Source organism: Hippichthys cyanospilos, chromosome 19 (genome assembly GCF_059441005.1).
Source record: "Hippichthys cyanospilos isolate Australia breed blue-spotted pipefish chromosome 19, RoL_Hcya_1.0, whole genome shotgun sequence".
NCBI classification, from domain to species: Eukaryota; Metazoa; Chordata; class Actinopteri; order Syngnathiformes; family Syngnathidae; genus Hippichthys; species Hippichthys cyanospilos.
The window spans coordinates 3521187-3539637 of record NC_142387.1 but is presented as its reverse complement, the minus strand read 5'-3'; the positions used below and the strand labels follow the sequence as shown (position 1 = coordinate 3539637).

The 18451-nt window shown below is 37.8% G+C and overlaps 1 protein-coding gene across 3 annotated transcripts in view; it reads right to left on the bottom strand.

Moving 5' to 3' along the window:
• Positions 1-17534, bottom strand: part of tpk1 (thiamin pyrophosphokinase 1) — a 93842-nt gene extending 76308 nt beyond the window's left edge. For 2 of the 3 annotated variants that reach the window (XM_088401767.1, XM_088401770.1), the window contains exons 1-4: positions 17479-17534; positions 16831-16895; positions 12343-12427; positions 7281-7355 (exon numbers count right to left, since the gene is read on the bottom strand). In XM_088401767.1, coding sequence (XP_088257893.1) covers positions 7281-7355; positions 12343-12385 — 118 coding nt within the window. In that variant the 5' untranslated portion in view covers positions 12386-12427; positions 16831-16895; positions 17479-17534. Of the gene's footprint in view, positions 1-7280; positions 7356-12342; positions 12428-16830; positions 16896-16923; positions 17280-17478 lie in introns of those variants that run through there. The other variant, XM_088401769.1, reaches the window with a different exon arrangement.
• Between the last annotated feature and the right edge of the window lie 917 nt (positions 17535-18451).

Below are 18451 nucleotides of genomic sequence, written 5' to 3'. Positions count from 1 at the left end.
TTTGTGTGAAACCAAAATAAAACATTTGCTTTAACTCTGGAAAACAATAGTCCACATTTTCTGACAAGTTATTACAAAAAAACTTGTGTAAAGGATGCATCCATAATTTTAGGGTCAAATTCTGGTATTTTACATGTTACCATGTATAGGAAGCACTAATAGATTGGAGACAATGTAAAAAACTATAACAAAATAAAGCTGTAACAATCTCAGTTGAAATGAGCTACTGCTAGCTGCAACAGGCACTGGCTGCTAACAGCCAACTGACGTCTGGCCTTTAGCTCGCCCCGTTATGGTAATTTTAATTAAGAATATGGCGATGTAAAAATGTGCATCTGTGTGTCAGACTCGGCTTATGTGGTTGATCGCTCAACCTTCCCTAAATGATGTCAAAAAAAACAAGAAAAAGTTACCGTTTCTGGGACACACATACTTTTGGCCTTTATTTTTTTAAGGAAAAAAGTGTGCCTAATATTTAGGGAATTACAGTACAGTATTCCAATTTAAGAATTAACATGGGCGCACTATACAGTATTGTGTGTGTGTTGTTTGTTTTGCTTTTTTTTCATTTAGTCTGATAAAGTGCCATAGATTATTTATGAAGCACACAACAAAATAAATGTTTCTGTTTTTCGAGAGAAGAGGTACTTTCAGATATCAAGAGTGCTGCAACGTTGAGACTGCAGCAAGGTCACAGTTTTTCTAATCTTTAGAATGATCCAAATGCCCTCCCAACAGAACTGGTGCTTGAAAATTGCTGCATTGGGGCCATTCAGTAAGCTGCTACCATGCACATACACATACTGTATGAGGTTTGCAGCAATTAGTAAGTCATTAAGATGTGATGCTTCCAGGGCAAAAATATAGTTTTTCTTTTTCTTTTTCCCCACAATCAACCGCTCAAAATATTAATGTAAGTGAAAGATGTTTTACAGGCTTAAACACAAATTTTCTTAATGCGGAGGTCTAGCTTTCTCTAGGAAAATCATTTATCGATCATAGCACACACCAATGGAGAGATGTGCATGCTTGTGTCTCCATAAATCAACAACTAATATTCTGCAACTGGGTGAACATATGCACATTCCAATTAGGGCATTTAGCATAGGTGGCTACATTAAGACCTTGCAAAAGGTTTTAATCACACACAATGATAAAAATACAAAACCTGTAAAAAAAAATACTAATAAATTGCAATTGTTTGTTTAAACATCTATAGGCGATATGAAGTTGTATGTGTATAATTTTTATAGTGTTTTATTGGTACTTTGAAAGCAACTGTTAATGTTCGTGACTTGTACATTTTCGGATTTGATACTTGTTTCCCTTTTCAAGAAAGTCACAGTAGATCTTTGTCCCAAAGCAAGAGAGTCATGCTGAATATTCAGCCTGTGGCAGTGCAGCGGGACGTCATATTGTATGAAATTAGCACTGTTTTGAATATGATAATACTTGCATGAAAAGACGCACGACATTTGCCATGCACAAAGGTAGGTTATTTACGTTGAATACATAATTAAAATCTCACTGGGAATGTGATCAGAGGGCAGGGAAGGGGTCATGTTCAGTGACAAGGTAGCACATTTGGCACAGCAGAAGTTAAAGGCTTCATAGCAATTTGAAGCAAAGCAGCAGGGGAGCACAACCTCAGAGCTAATAAATGAAGAGAGTATGAGATGTGGTGCAAAAAAAACAAGTTATGTTAAATGAGAAGAGATATCAATATATGCCACAGTTCTTTACACCAAATGGCAAAGAAACACAAAAAGTCTACTACTTACTAAAAAGGACTTCCAGTTTTGAGTCTGTTCAGGGTTTTACGGTCATGGCCAAAGTTTCTGAGAATATTAAATATTAATTTTCATAAAATCTACTGTCTCCATTTTTTTATTATGGCAATTTGAATTTACGCCAGAATATTATAAACCGGATCAAATGAATTGAAATGAATTGCAAGGGCCTAATCGCCATGAAAATGTACCCCCCCCCCCCCCCCCCACACACACACACACACACACACAGACACACACTTCCGCTGCAAATTTGGCCGTGACGCAGAAGAGTTGTGCTCCTGCAGTGAATCTCTTGTTAACATTAGTGAGTGTTGATGAGGACAAGGCTTGAGAGCATGTTGTCATGCTGACTGAGTTAGAATAACTGCTTTAAAAGGTGGGCGGTGCTTGAAATAATTGTTCTTCCTCTGTTACCATGGTTACCAGCATGGAAACATGTGCAGTATTCATTATGATGTACAACAGGCCTTTACGGGCAAAGATACAGCTGCTAGTAACATTGTGCCTAAATCAACCATTTAGTGGATCATCAGGGACTTCAAGGAGAAAGTCCAGCAAATGCCTGGACCGTTTCCTAAAGTTCATTCTGCTGCAGGATTGGGTCACCATCAGTGTGGTGCTCGCTTAGGAATGGCAGCAAGCATGTGTGAGTGCATCTGCATGCACACTGAGGCCAAGACTTGCGGATGACAGCCTGGTGTCAAGACGTGCAGCCAGGAAGCCACATCTCTCCATGAAAACACGCTCAAAGACAGACTGATATCCTGCAAAAGGTACTCGGATTGGATTGCTGAGAACTGGGTAAGGTAGTTTGTTTGGGGCACTGGAAAAAAGCTTGTCCAGAGAAGAAAAGGTGAGCGCACCTGTCCGTCCTTTGTCATGACAACAGTAAAGCATCCCGGCGCCATTCATGTGTGGGGGCTGGATTCTAAGCCAAAGAAGTGGGATCACACGTAATTTTGTCTAAAAACACAGCCATGAATAAAGAATTGTACTATAACAATCTTTGAGAGCAACTTCTTCAAACCATCCATGACTGGTGACAAAAATGTATTTTACCACCATGATGGAGATCTTGCCATGATCTTCCATGATCTTGCCATATAGCAAAAGTGCCTCAAAGAGAAAAACATTGAAATTTTGGGTCCATGCCCAGCAACCTCCTCAGACCAGTGGACAAAGACCAAAAAATTGTAACAAACACCCAAACATTGCTGATAAAAGGATAACCTGCCATCAGTCAAAATGTGACCCAGAAGTTGATTGATAGCATGCTAAGGCAAATTGCAGACGTGAAAAAGAGGGGTCAACAGTGCAAATATCGATTCTATATGAATTTGTCAAACACGGAGTCCCTCTGGGTGCCAAGGTATGAAAAAAAGAACTACCTAATCCATACCTTCAGTTTAGTAATCTGTTTGCTCCGTTTATTAAACTGCTCAATTTAGTAGACCAAAACCTCAGTTTCCTGAAAACACTGTATTGAAGGGAGGTGTCTGGGGTTACCATTGAGCAGGGCGACCAGAGGGAACGCTAGAAGTGTGTAGAATAAACGGGTGACAACGGGTGCTTCCATCTTTACTTAAGTATTAGTAACATATTAGTAACGTAGTGTGTCCCGCGTGAGATGTTCCAAACACTTTTCGTTAGACAGGAAGGAAACACAGAACTTGGGGCTAGGAGCAGCTGACACCCATTTATTCCACACTCACTCCAAATGTTCCCTTACATCCTCCCTTCAATACAGCGTTTACAGTAAACTGAGGGAACTGTCTTTTGACATTTTATGTTTTTTTTTGTAATTATACTCAGTATTCAGTAACATTGAACAAAAAGATTTAAAAAAACACTGACTCAACAAACTACGTGAAAACCAATACTTAAAAAAATTGCCCAAGTGTTAGGGCTTCACAATTATGTCCAAAATAATAACCACCATTATTTTGGTCAAAATTGAAATCACGAATATTAATCATGATTGGTCAACATGTCTATTTGTTGCACTTTTTTGAAACAAGCAGTATATAAACAAGGCTTCAAGGCTTGACACTTAAAAATAAAAATAATAAACCAAAATAAATAAAGTTACTAATTAAAACAAATTCACGAAAGACATGACAAAAACTTGGCACACAGGGCAACATAGTTAACTTACTTGCTGAATGCAAATCAATGAAAAAAATAAAGCCTACTTAGAACCAAAGTAAGCACATACAAGAACAGGCCTGTAACAACACCTACAGCAGCCTTAAAGGTTTTTTTTGCAAGAAAAAATGGGACAAAAGTACCAGAATCACTCAAAATGAGTATAGATTTAGCAGGCAAAATGTCATTTTTGGTCATTTCAAACCCAATTTATTCCAATCATTGCCAATTGGATTTTCCAAAATGGGTCTCACTTGACAGCTAACAAAGTATATATTAGGAATCAGGTGAGAAATTCAACGCCATTGCACCCTGGTGCTGATGGGAGGCTGCTAAAAGTACCAGAATCACTCGAAGTTAGTATGGACTTAGCAGTCAAAATGTAACTTTCGGTCATTTCAAACTGAACTATTCAAATGTTTTGCCAATTGGATTTTTCAAAATGGGTCTCAATTGACAGCTAGCACGGTATATTAGGTGGTGAGAAAATCAGATGCTTTTGTCATGTAAACAAGTGGGAAACATTTCCATCTAAAGGCTTCTAAGGTGGAATTGAAAGCTGAAAGTGCGACTATGAAGCAAACATCAGTGTTCTCATCGTGTCTCACTCTCTTGCTGCGTTCAGACCGAATACGTGATGTCGCGTCGCTACGCTCATTCGGGAGGCTTTGAGTTGAGGCTGCTGCTAATGCTACTGCCCATCTACCTGCTGCTGAAGGATTTGCTCGCTTGCTATTGCTTAATCTTATTTTACCCTTGCGTTTGCCCCCTGGTGGTAGGATGACTGAATTGATTTGACAGCCGGCTTTTTAAATGTTGATATCGCCAGGGATCAACTTAATTAATAGTGCCAGCCAATATCGTGATCGCGATTAAAATTTGATTAATTGTGCAGCCCTACCATGAGTATATAATTTTATATGACAAAATTTTGACTGTTGAAAAATGTCAAGGCTGGGGACAACCTGGATAGTGTTGGTTACCATGTCCAATGCCTTTATGAGAGAACATCATCATAAAGCTTAAATAATAACATTCATGATGAAGAGTAGACTGCAGTCAAATATGCTCATTATGTTTCAATCCAATTTGTAAGCACTTTGGAATGTCGAGGAATGAAATATTTGTTTAACATGAATTCCACACTATACAATTCCCAACTGACTGATCTTGGATATAATGATTCTGCTTCACTGTGTGGTCAAATCTACTTTGTTTTACACCTGGCTACAGTAATTCATCATCATCATCAGAATTACTTTCCTGTACAACATGCAAGTCCCAACAACAAAGTAGGTTATGGTGAGTTTATTGTTAAATCATTAGCATCAGGGTTTATCATCATTTCAAAGGGAGTGTCAAAACTTAATGAACATTTTCTGTGTACAATCGGGCTCCGTCCATAGTAGTAGGATTTTTATATATAAAAAAAAGAAAGTATTGATTCATCTTTTGAATATTTTTTTTATACAATAAAAAAGATAACATTTATTTCCTTACGATGAATGTCAATAGAAATTCAATCAATCAATCCTATCCACTTACTTACACTTGGAGACCAGGGTGTCATATTCCACATTGTTTTTATGCTTCATTTATGTTGCATTATGCGTTCTATTAGGATTTTTTTTTTTTAAACAAACCGACTTTAGAATGTGTGTTAAGTCGCGACATCCATGTAAATTATTTGCAACAAGTTCTTTGCTTTGTTATTTTTGTAAAAAATATTTTTTTGTTTGTTTTGCACGGCAGATCCACAGAATGAGCTTAACAATAAATATCATGATATTTAAAGATAAGGGGTTATGGTATAGAATTTTGTGAAATAATGTCATCAGTTTTAATTGTATACAACTGTTCTACATGGTTGGAGTACATACGGAGGAAAATTAAATAATTTGGCAAAAAGATATGGGAAGAAAATTAAAATATCTGGCAAAATCAGCCATTGTTTATTATTTTTGGTCGATCTGATTTTATCGGCCGGTCCCAAGTCTTTATCTCTATGACTAAAAAGAGATCCCCTTGTCTAGTCATCTCGAGATCCACTAATGCATGAGCTAGAATGTGAGCTACTTAGTCGAAATTTTAACTGCTTATTAGGCAGGGCTCAGTTTCAGATCCACGAATTACGGCATTCTGGTTGTTTGAAAGTCGAGGCTTGGAATTAAAGGTGATAGGGGGCAACCAGTTCAGTGGTCCCCTGCCTATTGCTTATACACACCTGGGATAGACAACAGCCTCCACCCCATAGTGTACATTGTACATACATAATGTATGAAATGTGTTTAGTGAAACCTTGACGATCTTTCTCCCCTATGCTCAATGATCTCTTAACCGTAGTATGAAGGTATGTGTCTCTTGGGGCCCAAACTTGGGAGAAGAGAGGGGCAGAGCTGTCAACTGATCACCACAAGATAATGTGTTGGCTCTGATTGTAGGGGAGAATACCAGTCATACCTGGCAGACCCAAACGTATCATGAGGGCTTGCTGGGAACATCTGGCAGTCACCTGTCAGTGGGTTTTTCAACTCCGGCAGAATTTCTCCCAAGTCCCGGAGGGAGGTAGGGGACATTGAGTCTGAGTGGATCATGTCCCGTGCCTCCACTGTCGAGGCCGCTGATCAGAGTTGTGCCCGTACGGTGGTTGGTGCCTGTCGTGGCGGCAATCCCTGAACCCGCTGGTGAACATCTGTGGTAAGGGATGCCATCAAGTTGAAGAGGTAGTCCTATTTGGGCGTTTTGGCCTGTGGGGCTCCAGGGACAGATTACACTATGTCTCTCAGCTGGCCCGGAAATGCTTGAGGTTCCCCCCCGGAGAAGCTGTACGAAGTGGCTGGGGAGAGGGACGTCTGTGCTTTCCTGCTGAAGATACTGCCCCCGCGACCCAATAAGCAGTAGATAATGGTTGGATGGACGGACAACACACAATACATAATGCATCAGAACATGGTGAGCGCCGCTAACGCTCTTCGCAGTCCTGAGCACAACTACTACTTTTCTTTAAGTCCTAGTTGCCATTCTAGTATGCAATTGCACGCATCATCACACGCCACGCCCCTCAACCACATGTACGTCGCTGCACAAGTCTCTCACAGCCGCAAGCACTGTCTGTAGAGTTGTGAAGTGTTGTTGCCAAAACACTGTAAGACTACTTCAGACTCCACGTTAGGAATGAGCAAGAGAGTGTTATTGCACTACATCAGGTAGGTTCTGCTGTAAAATGGCAGACTTTTGAGAAAAAATAACGCAAATCAGTGAAGCCAGACAAGGTGAAGAACAAAGTGCCAAGGCAACACTACTAGCAAACTGCAATCAATGCATCAACAGCATATAGCCTACCTTTATTCCATAGTATTTGAAGGTAGCTCTTATCCAAAGGCTGGTTCAGGATGATCAGACCGATCTTCTGTTTGCCTGAAGTCAGATAATGCATCATGAATTTGGTCAATATACGTAGAATTGTGCCTGTATTTGTATTGTTGAGTTAACCCCCTGGAGAAAATTTTGACCGAACTCGGGCTTTTAGATGTTTTTGATGTGTGTTATCAAAAGGAAAATCATACAAAAGAAAACACTAGGAGAATAAAATATTGCATAAATGGTCAAAACATGTCGGCCTTCAATATGTCGTGCTGCCGTGCATCTAAATGCTTGCAAACGGTAGGTTGAAAGGTACATCCTGCAGATGTCAAATTTAGCCCATGTCAGGCTCATTGACTGCCATTAAAATTTGGACATATTGAAAAATCAAATGTTTCCACTGATTTTATTCCTTTCAATGGCAACTCACTAACAGAAATGTTTGTGTTGTGTACCCCGGGCACCCAGTTAGACAAAACCTATTCCGTGTTTAGGTGATAAAAGCAATTATTCTCCTCGTAGACACAAAAAGAAAGAGCGGGGATTAAACAAACAAAAACAAAAAAGTGTCTAAATTCTGCAGCATTGAAAATTAATCATATGTATGACTCCAGTGGCCTGACAATAAGAAGTTAGAATACTGTACTGTGACCTTGGACAGCACACCATCTGCGACAACAAGACTACATGGCAAAAAGGCCATTTGAAAGCCAGTTGAAACAAAAAACATGCCAGCTTGTCGTTTCTCTCCTTCCTGTCTAAGAATGCCCAATGTTTCATTGGCAAAGTCCCTGTCCTAGAATAAATCATTTCACAAATCGAGTTTGCCTCCTCCCTCAAAACCCCATCCATCTTGCATCCACTTGTTTTTTTTTTGTTTTTGTTTTTTTTCTCCTCTTGCTCTACTGCTAATGCAGATCTACGGACTGCTACTCTGCAATTGCCATTTTTTTATTTGCTCGATTATGGAATGCAGTCTGGTGCTCAGGGAAGGGAACAGAATAAGCATTTCATTGTGTGGTACAACTATACATATGACAATAAAGCTCTTGAATCTTGAGCAAAGAAAACAAAACGGGAAAGTCTGTATCTTTGATAACTAGAGCTGCTTCAACAGCAGCAATGGGCCATAGATTACAGAACAGATCTCTCACCTCCTTCACCTTAGTACTGTAGTCCGTTTATCGTCCATTTTTGTATTTGCGTTTGTATATCCTTTTTCATGCATTTTTAATGTTATTCATTTTTGCGTGAAAAGTTGAATAATAAAATCGAAGTCCGTGTAGCACGTTGAATTTCTCAATATGGTGTTTTTTTATTCACGCACAATTTGTGGAACACTTAAGTCTCTCATCAACCATGTTGAACTATTTTAGTGTAACATAATGTGTCATGTTTTTTGTATAATGCCACCAAAGAAGCATTTCAGTAAAAGGAAAAAAAAAAGAAGCAAAGTGTGATAACCATTCACGCAACACTTTTTACGAAAGCCCCTAGCTGTTTATGGTCTTGTGAACCCAAAGCCAAGTGACCAAACTCAATTTGGAAAAAAACATTCAATTTTATTTATTAATTGACAAATTAATGTATATATTAATTGAAAAGATTATTAAAATAATGATGAGTTGCAGCGCTAAAATGCTTTATTATGGCGTCATTCCATGCCAAATCCCACCCAAAAATCTTATCATATAAATGAAACTTGGTCTATTTGTTGATAGTGATGGCACACAACTAAATAAATTTTTTTAGGTCAATTGGAGCAGGTAGACCCCAGTAGACCCTGGTGAATTTTTATGTTTTTGGCAAAAGGAGCATGGCTTTTTTTGAGCCCTAATATCTCAGGAAGTACTGGGTCAGTCTTCACGTTTGTTTCATTGAAAACAAAAATGAATCTTGTTAAAGCCACCAGGTGATTTGGCGTGGAATGACGCAATAGTTGACTGCCGTGAGTACCAATCAATGGATTCTATTTGAAAGATATATAATACAGTAGGAGAAAAATACAATGAAATCAGGTCTGACTTAGAATTTGCCAGCATCAAGGAATTTGTCGTTATTTAAAGTCTAAAGTCGTTCCCTACACCCCACTGTCCCACCAGAAATAAACATGAAAATCCGCAACATTCTAGATGCAAACAACGAAAAAGTCAACACAGAGGAAGAGCAATGACAAAATATCAATTCTGTGTGCTGCGTAACTCCATCCATCCACCAAGTTTAAAAAGGATGCGGGCTCATAAATAAGTTTGTAAGGCAGAAACTTGTGGGTTTTGTGTTAACTATCCTATAGGTCATTGAGGAGGGAAAAAATAAATAAACATAAAGGTAAGAGGAGAGGATTTTGTCTGTCTTGTCTCTTAATTGGCTTGTAGTTCAAAAAAAAAAAGTACATTAACCGTGGCTTTTCAAATAACCTCTGAACACACATCCATAAAGTGTAACCTTTTCGTAGCTCTTCAAAGTAATGTCACCTTGGCAAGCACAAGACAACATACACAGCATAAATACACATAATACACAAAACACATATGCCCAAACTCACAGATGGAGAATAGACTCCAGGAATTGGCATTTATAACTAAATTTTGGAATTTAAAAGTCTAACGCTGCACACCAGGGACTTTAAAATTCATTCAGGGATTTCTTTTATATTCTCTGCCAGTTGACTCAATAAGGGATTCCTCTGAGAGATTAAACTAAGAAAGCTACAGAAATGTATTCTATTTAGATGAATGTTTCAATATGAGACAGAGAAAGAATGAGAGAGGAAGATAGAGAGAGTAAGACAAAGAGCAAAAGAATGTAGGAGGGAGGGAGGGAGGGTTAGAGGGGGGCACTGGAAAGAGAATGTGAGATGGGGAGAGGGCGAGAGTTAATGAGAAAGAAAGAGAGTGGAAGATGCAGAAAGAATGCAAGAGAGAGAAAGATGGAGGAAGAGGAGAGAAAGTGGGTGATAGAGAAAGAGGGAGAAAGGGAGAGGAAGGAGAAAGCAGGAGAGTCAGAGGGGGAAGGTGGAGAGAGTGAAAAATAGAGAGAAAGTGAAGAAAATGAGGGGAGGGGGAGAGTGATAGAGAAAGGAGAGAGAAAAAGGAGAGAGAAAGAATGAAAGGACACAAGGAGGGTAGAGAGAAAGCGGACATAAAATAAAGAGTTAGTTAGACAGACACAAAAAAATGAAACATTTTAACAATCCAATCAAACCCAACAGTGATGGAAGAAAAATATTTTGTTCATAGCACGAAAAACTTAAAACATGCCATTTAGGAGACGATGGAATAGTTTCTTTTAAATGATGACCTTTAGATGGTGTCTTCTTGTCCAAATGCAGTTCTTAATATCTGCTGAGATACCCCATTGACTGCTGCAACAACTCAGCTGGGATACTGTGAATTTTACGCTAAATTCCATGCTAGTAAGGTGACAGCACTACATAGATTGTATACTGTTTGTAAATACGGGAAAGCACGTGGGGATAGTACATTTTTAGACCTGAATTGAACAATTTTCCAAACAGGGGTGCCACCCACATAGGGGCAGTCATGTTTCTTTTAGCGACCGAAAGCGAAGAAGGAAAACTTTCAATAACGTAATTCAAATCACGTTTGGATGTCAATTTGCGTCTTATGTGCAGCCGAGCAATTTTCTGGTTTGCAAGTAAAATCGTGAATAAAAACGGAAAAAAAATAGATGGTTTGTTTGACAATCGTAAATAAGAGGAGAAGCAAGTGTCTGCTCCATGCAACACAAGTTTTATGAAATGCACGAGGATCGATAATTGGTTTGGGAGTTAAAATGACTAGTTATTCTACACATTTGATTTAACCAACCAAACACAAAAGAAAATGCCAGCAAAGTCATCACTATACAATTTACCTTAACATTCCCTGGTCCCCTAGATCAGTGATTCTCAAAGTGCAGGGGGTCCATCAAATAATTTGTATTAAAAAAAAATAAATAAATACAAAAAAAAAAAAATATATATATATATATATATATATATATATATATATATATATATATATATATATATATATATATATATATATATATATAATTTTTTTTTTTTTTTATTATTTTGTATTGAATTGGGAATTTTCATGACTCATCAATGCAATATATTTTTAATTACTAGTTTTAAGTCATATTTTTGAAATTTATCAAATGAACCTATGTAATCCACAAGCGGGACCTCTGTTATCTAATTACCTATGTGTTTGTAATACCGTTCATTTCATCTAGTGAAGAAAAGGCAAAATAAAAGATGTCCAAACAAAGATAATACAAAGAGGACTACATCACATTTGGATTTATTGAAAACAGTGGACGGTCAAAATGGCTGCAATGATTTTTCTTGTTTTTTTTTCGGCAAACATTTGCAATGGGGGTCCTTGGAAAAGTTGCTTTCCTAAAAGGGGTCCCTGACTCACTTTGAGTAAATTTTATGTGGGGCTATCTCAAGAGCTAAGTGTAATTGACTCGATCAAGACCTCTGAATGAGTTAAAACAGAGAACTCATGAATCTAATGGGCTAGATAAAAGGATGAAATCCACAGTATCACAGCTGAGATGTTGAAGCAGCCAGAGAGGAATATCAGCAGCAAATTTCCAGGATGCATTCATCTAGAAGGACGCCATCTAAAAGACGCAATTAAAAAAAAAAAAGGAAATTTCATCAATGCTTCTTAAATCGTACGTTTTAAAGTTTATGATGAATACATTTTTCTTTTATCACTGTTGGTTTTATTGGCTTGTTAAAAAGTTCCCGTTATTTTGTGTCAACTTCTAGATAGATAGATCTGATCTTTTTAAGTTGTGCTTCAAGACATGATTTCACACACTGCTCCATTATCATCTCAAATGTACATGGAGAACAACAGGAAGGAATAAAATTATGGCAACACTGTGAATTCATGTTTTGCTCAGTTGCATACATCATACAAACCAGCTTGTTTTTAAGTCGCAAAGGCAGGCTGCTTTTCAGTGTGTTTTGCGTGCATATGTGTTTGCACCAACAGGAAGGCGGTTTGAAAGGAAGTACCTGAGGGCAACAGATACTCCAAAGGTGACAGCTCTTCATCCATGACCGCAAGGAGCACGTCTTCAATCAGGAAACTCGCCAGGAACTGAGGAGAGACCCTCTTTTAATCACCTTGGAGTTTTTGCTCTTTTTCACATCACTTTTGACTCCTTGTCTGAGACATTTTATCACACCTCAACAGTTAATATAAAATGAATGCACCTATATTGAATGATAAAATCACCAGTGAGTAATAATCTATTCTTAATTACAATTAATTAATTCAATGTCATAATTAGCGTATTATGACTTTTGAAGACTTTTGCATTATGGGAGTCCAGGCAAGGCTTATCATCAAGTCATTGAAAGGCTTGTAAATGTCATAAGTTGGTTTGCGAGCGCCACCCGGTAGTTTTGGAGTGGCAACACAAAAAATTCTATTGCACACCATTTGCAAATTGTCATTGAAAGAATGAATGAAAAAAAAATGATGGAAATGCATGATAAAACATTGGGTTTTTAATATGTCCAAAATTTACAATATTTCCAATTTGGACATGGGCTAAATTTGCTACCTCTCAACATCCCGTTTGCAAACATTTAGAAGGGACGGCAGTGTGTAGCATGTTGAACGTCATCACGTTTTGACAATCACATCAAAATCGTCAAAAAGCTGGAGTTTTCCCCAACTAATCCGATGGTTCTCAACCTTTTTTTTTTCATTGTGGAATACTTTAACAGCGCCTAACTAAGGCCTTTTTTAATGAGAGAAATGGAAAAAAATACAGTACTGTGCTATCATGTCTGATTTGATGAATCACTACAAATTGTCACAGCCTGCCTGTCCAGCCACCTCATTCTCTCTCACAAACCAGTTTGACCACATTCTAATCAGTCCAAATTACAACCAGGCGCAACCAATTTCCTACACTACAGTACGTAAAACCCTGCCTCTCCCTGCCGGTTTTGGCCATATCATCTTGTGGTCCCATGCCTTCCAGCAATTTTTTGCACCAGCCTGCTTGTACCTCAACAATCTAAATTGCCCTTAGGTGCGATTGTGAGTGTGAATTGTTGTTTCCCTGCGATTGGCTGGCAACAAGTCAAGGGTGTCTCTTGCATACTGCCCCTTTGTTTTGCGGTTTGATTGTCAAGCACATCAAGCTCCCAGAAATGGGTTACCCCGCTGAACCTTCTGCTGAAAAAAAATCATAAAGGGAACAGACTTTATTAAGCCATCTAGGAGCTTGATCTTGTAACATCTACTTGTGGCTCGTCGTCCACAAAATTGTGCTTTATGGCAATGCACAGCCATATAAAACAAAAAAATAATGCCATAGATGTTGCAAAGAAAACACGTTAACTCAATTTAGCAATAATTTTCTACGTTTCAATTTGCTCTTAATTTGAAAACAAAAATGTGTGCTTCCTCCCGCGACACTAAAAAACATTAAGTTAGATATGCTGAAAACTGCAGAAATCCTGTTAAAATCACATATAGCCCGTAAAGGGTATTTCAAACACATGTAATTGCAGGTTTACTACAGTACATTAATGCAAAGCATTCACTCAAACACTTTTTTACATGTGCCTTCTGTGTGTGTGTGTGTGTGTGTGTGTGTGTGTGTGTGTGTGTGTGTGTGTGTGTGGGATGTAGAATGAAGTTAAAGCGACGACTCGAGTAACTGATGTCAGTCGCGTGGAATAGTCTGCAGAGATAGTGGCTCTTTTGATCTCAGTATTCAATCAAGATTGCAAGAGTTTCCCAGATGTTATTCTTGTTGCAAGGACAAGAATGGTACATACGAACGTCTGGCCATCTCTTGCAAGACTTTGGTGAACTCTGGTGATCTTTTTGCAACCTTTAACGACCACTGAGGACATCTAGGAAGCAGCTACCTCTGGGATAGAGGCTTTTGGTCATAAGTGTAGACCTCCATTCCTTGAGGGCCAGTGTCCTGCATGTTTTCCAGTTTGTTCACACCAACACACCTGATTCATATAATTAGCATACTAGCAATCTCTGCAGGAGCTTGAAAATGTTAATCAAATGCTAATCATTTGAATCAGGTGTGTTTGAGAGAGAAGGTTTGAAGACATGCAGGATACCGGCCCTCGAGGACTGGAGTTCCACACCTATGCTTTAGGATTTTTAACTGGTCAACTTACTATCAGCACAACAGTTTCCCTTCCACCTCCAAACACTCACTTTCCTCGCCATAGACACACCCTACATTCAGCAGATGAAGTAGCCCCCTAGACACACATATTCAACATCAAATCAAAATCACTCATCTAATCCCGTTTTCAATCATTACTGCCTCACAAAGTCTTAATCGAAGACTTAACGCCTACTCACATAGCACCTAAATGATTGACGACAGTATATAATTATACTGAAGTAATAATTTAAGAAATTACTTCCTTTGTACTGTAGTAGTGTACAGTATAATTCAACAAAATAACTACAATTGGCCCCTAAAAAAACATAGGAGGTCAGAACCTTATGCACTAGCAATGGACAGCTCAAATACTGAAGTTCCACAGAACATCCACGTTAGAACAAAAGGGCATGAGTGTAGGTTGGTTTAAGCCCGCTGGAGCAAGATGTTATTTCCAGCCAGAGAAGAAAATCATGTGGGCTGAAAAATTGTTGAAAAGCCAGCTGGAGCCAGAATATTTTTCTCTTCCACAGTTCTCCCTCACTGCACATTCAGAAAAGGAAGGCAATTTCAATCAATTAAGGGGACAGACTCCCTTCACTTACTGCACACATCTGTTGCTGCAAGCGGGTTAGCATCCTCCTCAAGAATGGCAAAAAATGTGGGCTAATAGTTGACATCAAATTCTAAATGTCATTGTCGAACCCCTATGTTTTTTGTTTTTTTTGAACATTCAAAAACCCAACTGAAAAAAAAAAACACTAGCAAATGTGACATTGGGATATATTGATCTCTTTGGTATATTAATAAACATTGTAAGTGAATATGATTTAACCATTAATATATGAGTCATTATAATAACGTGCACCGATAAAGGGGCTGAATGAAAATGGCCGAAATAATAATCATGTTCATGTTAGGGAAAATGACTGTAATTCTACCTGCACTACTTTTCAATAAACAACATATAAGCAATACTTAATGCACAATGAAAAATTGCAGTTAATGGATGAAACAATGAATAAAAAATGACCCAGTAATTTAAAATTTACCATGTGGGTAACTTCTTACTTAGTCTAGTCCAAGCAACAAATGCAGACAGATTTTAAGCACTTGCTCTTAACATGACAACCTAAGCTCCAAATACACAGTACATTTTTAATATACCGGTACTTGATTCTCTTGCCACGACTCAAGAGTGATGTTCTCGCTTGTTATTTTGGCAGCTTAATGAAGCCGCAACAATATATTCGTACTTTTACTGTCCGAGAAAGTGCTAGATCAGATTTTGCCAACAATCAGGCTGCAATTAAATGTAGCAGCTTAATTTCTAATAATGATGAAAATTCCACTAATTAAGCGTCCCTAATTGGTAATATTATTCATATGTTGTTGATCTTAGGTCCCTAATCCACAACCATGCTACGCACTAAATCAGGGGTCCTCAACCACTGGGTCGCAGCCTAAATAATGAACTTTTTCCATCTATCATTCAATTCCGATAGATATTTTATTTTGAAAAAGTATTTTTTTTTTCCCCCTTTTAAACTGGCCGGATTCTCATCAATTCAACTACACAGAAGCTGTCAGACAGAAAAGGAAAGAAATCATTCCAAAATTAAAAGCAGCACTTAAGAAAGGTGGGATAGCCTATTTCCGCAATGTCAAATTAGAAGTACGCCAAGACAATAACATGTCCAACACAGGCATTAAACTAAGATTTTAACATTCATACCATTACTATTGTTTTCCATTACTATTGTTTTCATAGAAAGGTTTAAAAAAAAAAGTGTTAAATATAAGAATCATGTATAAAATTGGATATTCTGTAGAAAATGTTGAATTATGAGGTGTGTAATTCTGTTTTGTTAACAAGGTGAGGGCTCCCATTAGTTTCGCTGTAATAGTGATTTTATATTTTATGAGCAATTTAAATTTGTCTTTCGCAAACATAAATTTGTCTGCTAATAAAAGCCTCAAGCGTTGACCAGTCTGTGGTGATGAAGAGGTTGGGGACCCCTGCTTAAATGACTCAGCATCACATCTCATCAGTAATAGTCACAATCTTCTATGAGTCTAATGATCGACACTGTAAAAAAAATCTACAAAAATCTAAAAATCTCCTAAACATAATTCTAAATCGATCAAGCAACCTACAGATAAAATCATTGAATATTATGATATAAGCAATAATCTCACTTTTAAAGTTGTGGTGATATTGTAGAAAGAGACGACAAAGCAAATACATGAGCAGTAATTAGGTGAAATTAAAAGGAGAGTTATATTGAATGTAGGCGACGATTGGGGTGCTGAGAACATCTACTGTCTAAACTCCTCAAAAACTTACCACATCTTCAGCTTAGTGTTTTCTTAGCTTCCAAATGTTCTGTATTCATCGTTCACACCATGTTACTGTGGAAAAAAAGATATATATACTCACATAAAGTACACGTCTTCCAATTTTCTGTCAGAAAAAACAGCTACGTTGGCGTCGCCGCTTAATCCCACAATGTCCTTACACATGCCAAGGAGTTGAACATAGTTAATCATTAATCATTTTTGTTACTTATTACTGCATTCGTGGTGTTTCTGAAACTGCACTTCTCGAATCGGATGACCATAACAATCTTGGTGAATGGGATAATTTGCGGGCTAAATTAAAAATAAGAATGAAATAAATGTATGCAAGAATAAAAACGTGCTCTCTTGTTCTTAATGCTTCAAGTATAAGTGAATTGTAAAATTTCAACCAGAGAGCAATCTATGTTGCTCTGTATACAGACTGCCTAACAGGGCAAACTCCATAATTTAACCAGGCAGCCCAACTCGAATGTTGTTTGAATCGCGACACACGTGTGCACATCGACATGTAATATTTTGAGTGAAAGCTACATACATAAATTTATTGAAATTAAACAAACATGAAATATCACTATAAATAAGCTGAGACCACATTTTAAATGTGATTATTATATATTTGGCAAAAAACACTTACACGATAGAGTTACTTCCGCCATTGACAATGTAAACAGTCAACGAGGACAAGCCAGGAAGGTACTCCGCAGGCAGGAAAAGTGGTGGAATTGTAGCTTAGTGACATCTAGAGGCCAAAGAAGCTCTTGTTCCTGCTCCTGAAACAAATGAAAAGCAAAACCCCACGCCTAAGTATAGATGTATTAATTATTGCCTTAAAAATACGTATGGGTAAATTTCGAAATACAAAACTCTTAAAAAACTGCAAACAAAATAGTTTCCTTCACTTCTGTTCCAACAGTAGTCCGTGGGTTATTGTGTCATTTGATGACCCCGGTATAGGCGCTGTAGTCAAACACTCATAGCAGGTGAAAAAAAAAGATAGTGTTCCCTTGTTTTTTGCGATTAATGGAGGCCTGAAACCCTCCGAAAAGGGAACTCTGCGAAACAGAACACGTGAAAAAAGTAATAATTAGAAATTACAAAAAATGCAATATAGCAGACTCATAAATGATGATGAGCAGCAAAAGCATAATGAGAAACACAGTGAAAAAGTGGAACTGTTGATCATCATCTCAAGCAACGCTCCAGGTTTCCATCGGTCTTGCAATGTGAGATTCCCAATGACAAGCAGCAGTTCAAAAACGGAGCATCAACAACAAAAGTCCTTGAGAATATTGTCTGTTATGGATATTCAAGTGTGGTCAAAATATTTAACAAACATTTCTTTCCATAGCATTTTACATTTCTCTAATATAATAATAATGAAACGAGAATGAACGTGTGTGTGTTCAGTGTTTAGGACCTTCATAATTTTGGACCAAATTTATACAGTAGCAACTATGCTCAAAAAACGGATCACGTCAAAGTTAAAATGGCCTCTCTTGACTGCTTTGTATATAATAAGGTCATGTAATCATGGAATATAGACAATGTAATGGAAATAATGTAACGTTTTGAAAACTTGTCAATGTCGTCATTTCATGCAACGTTTC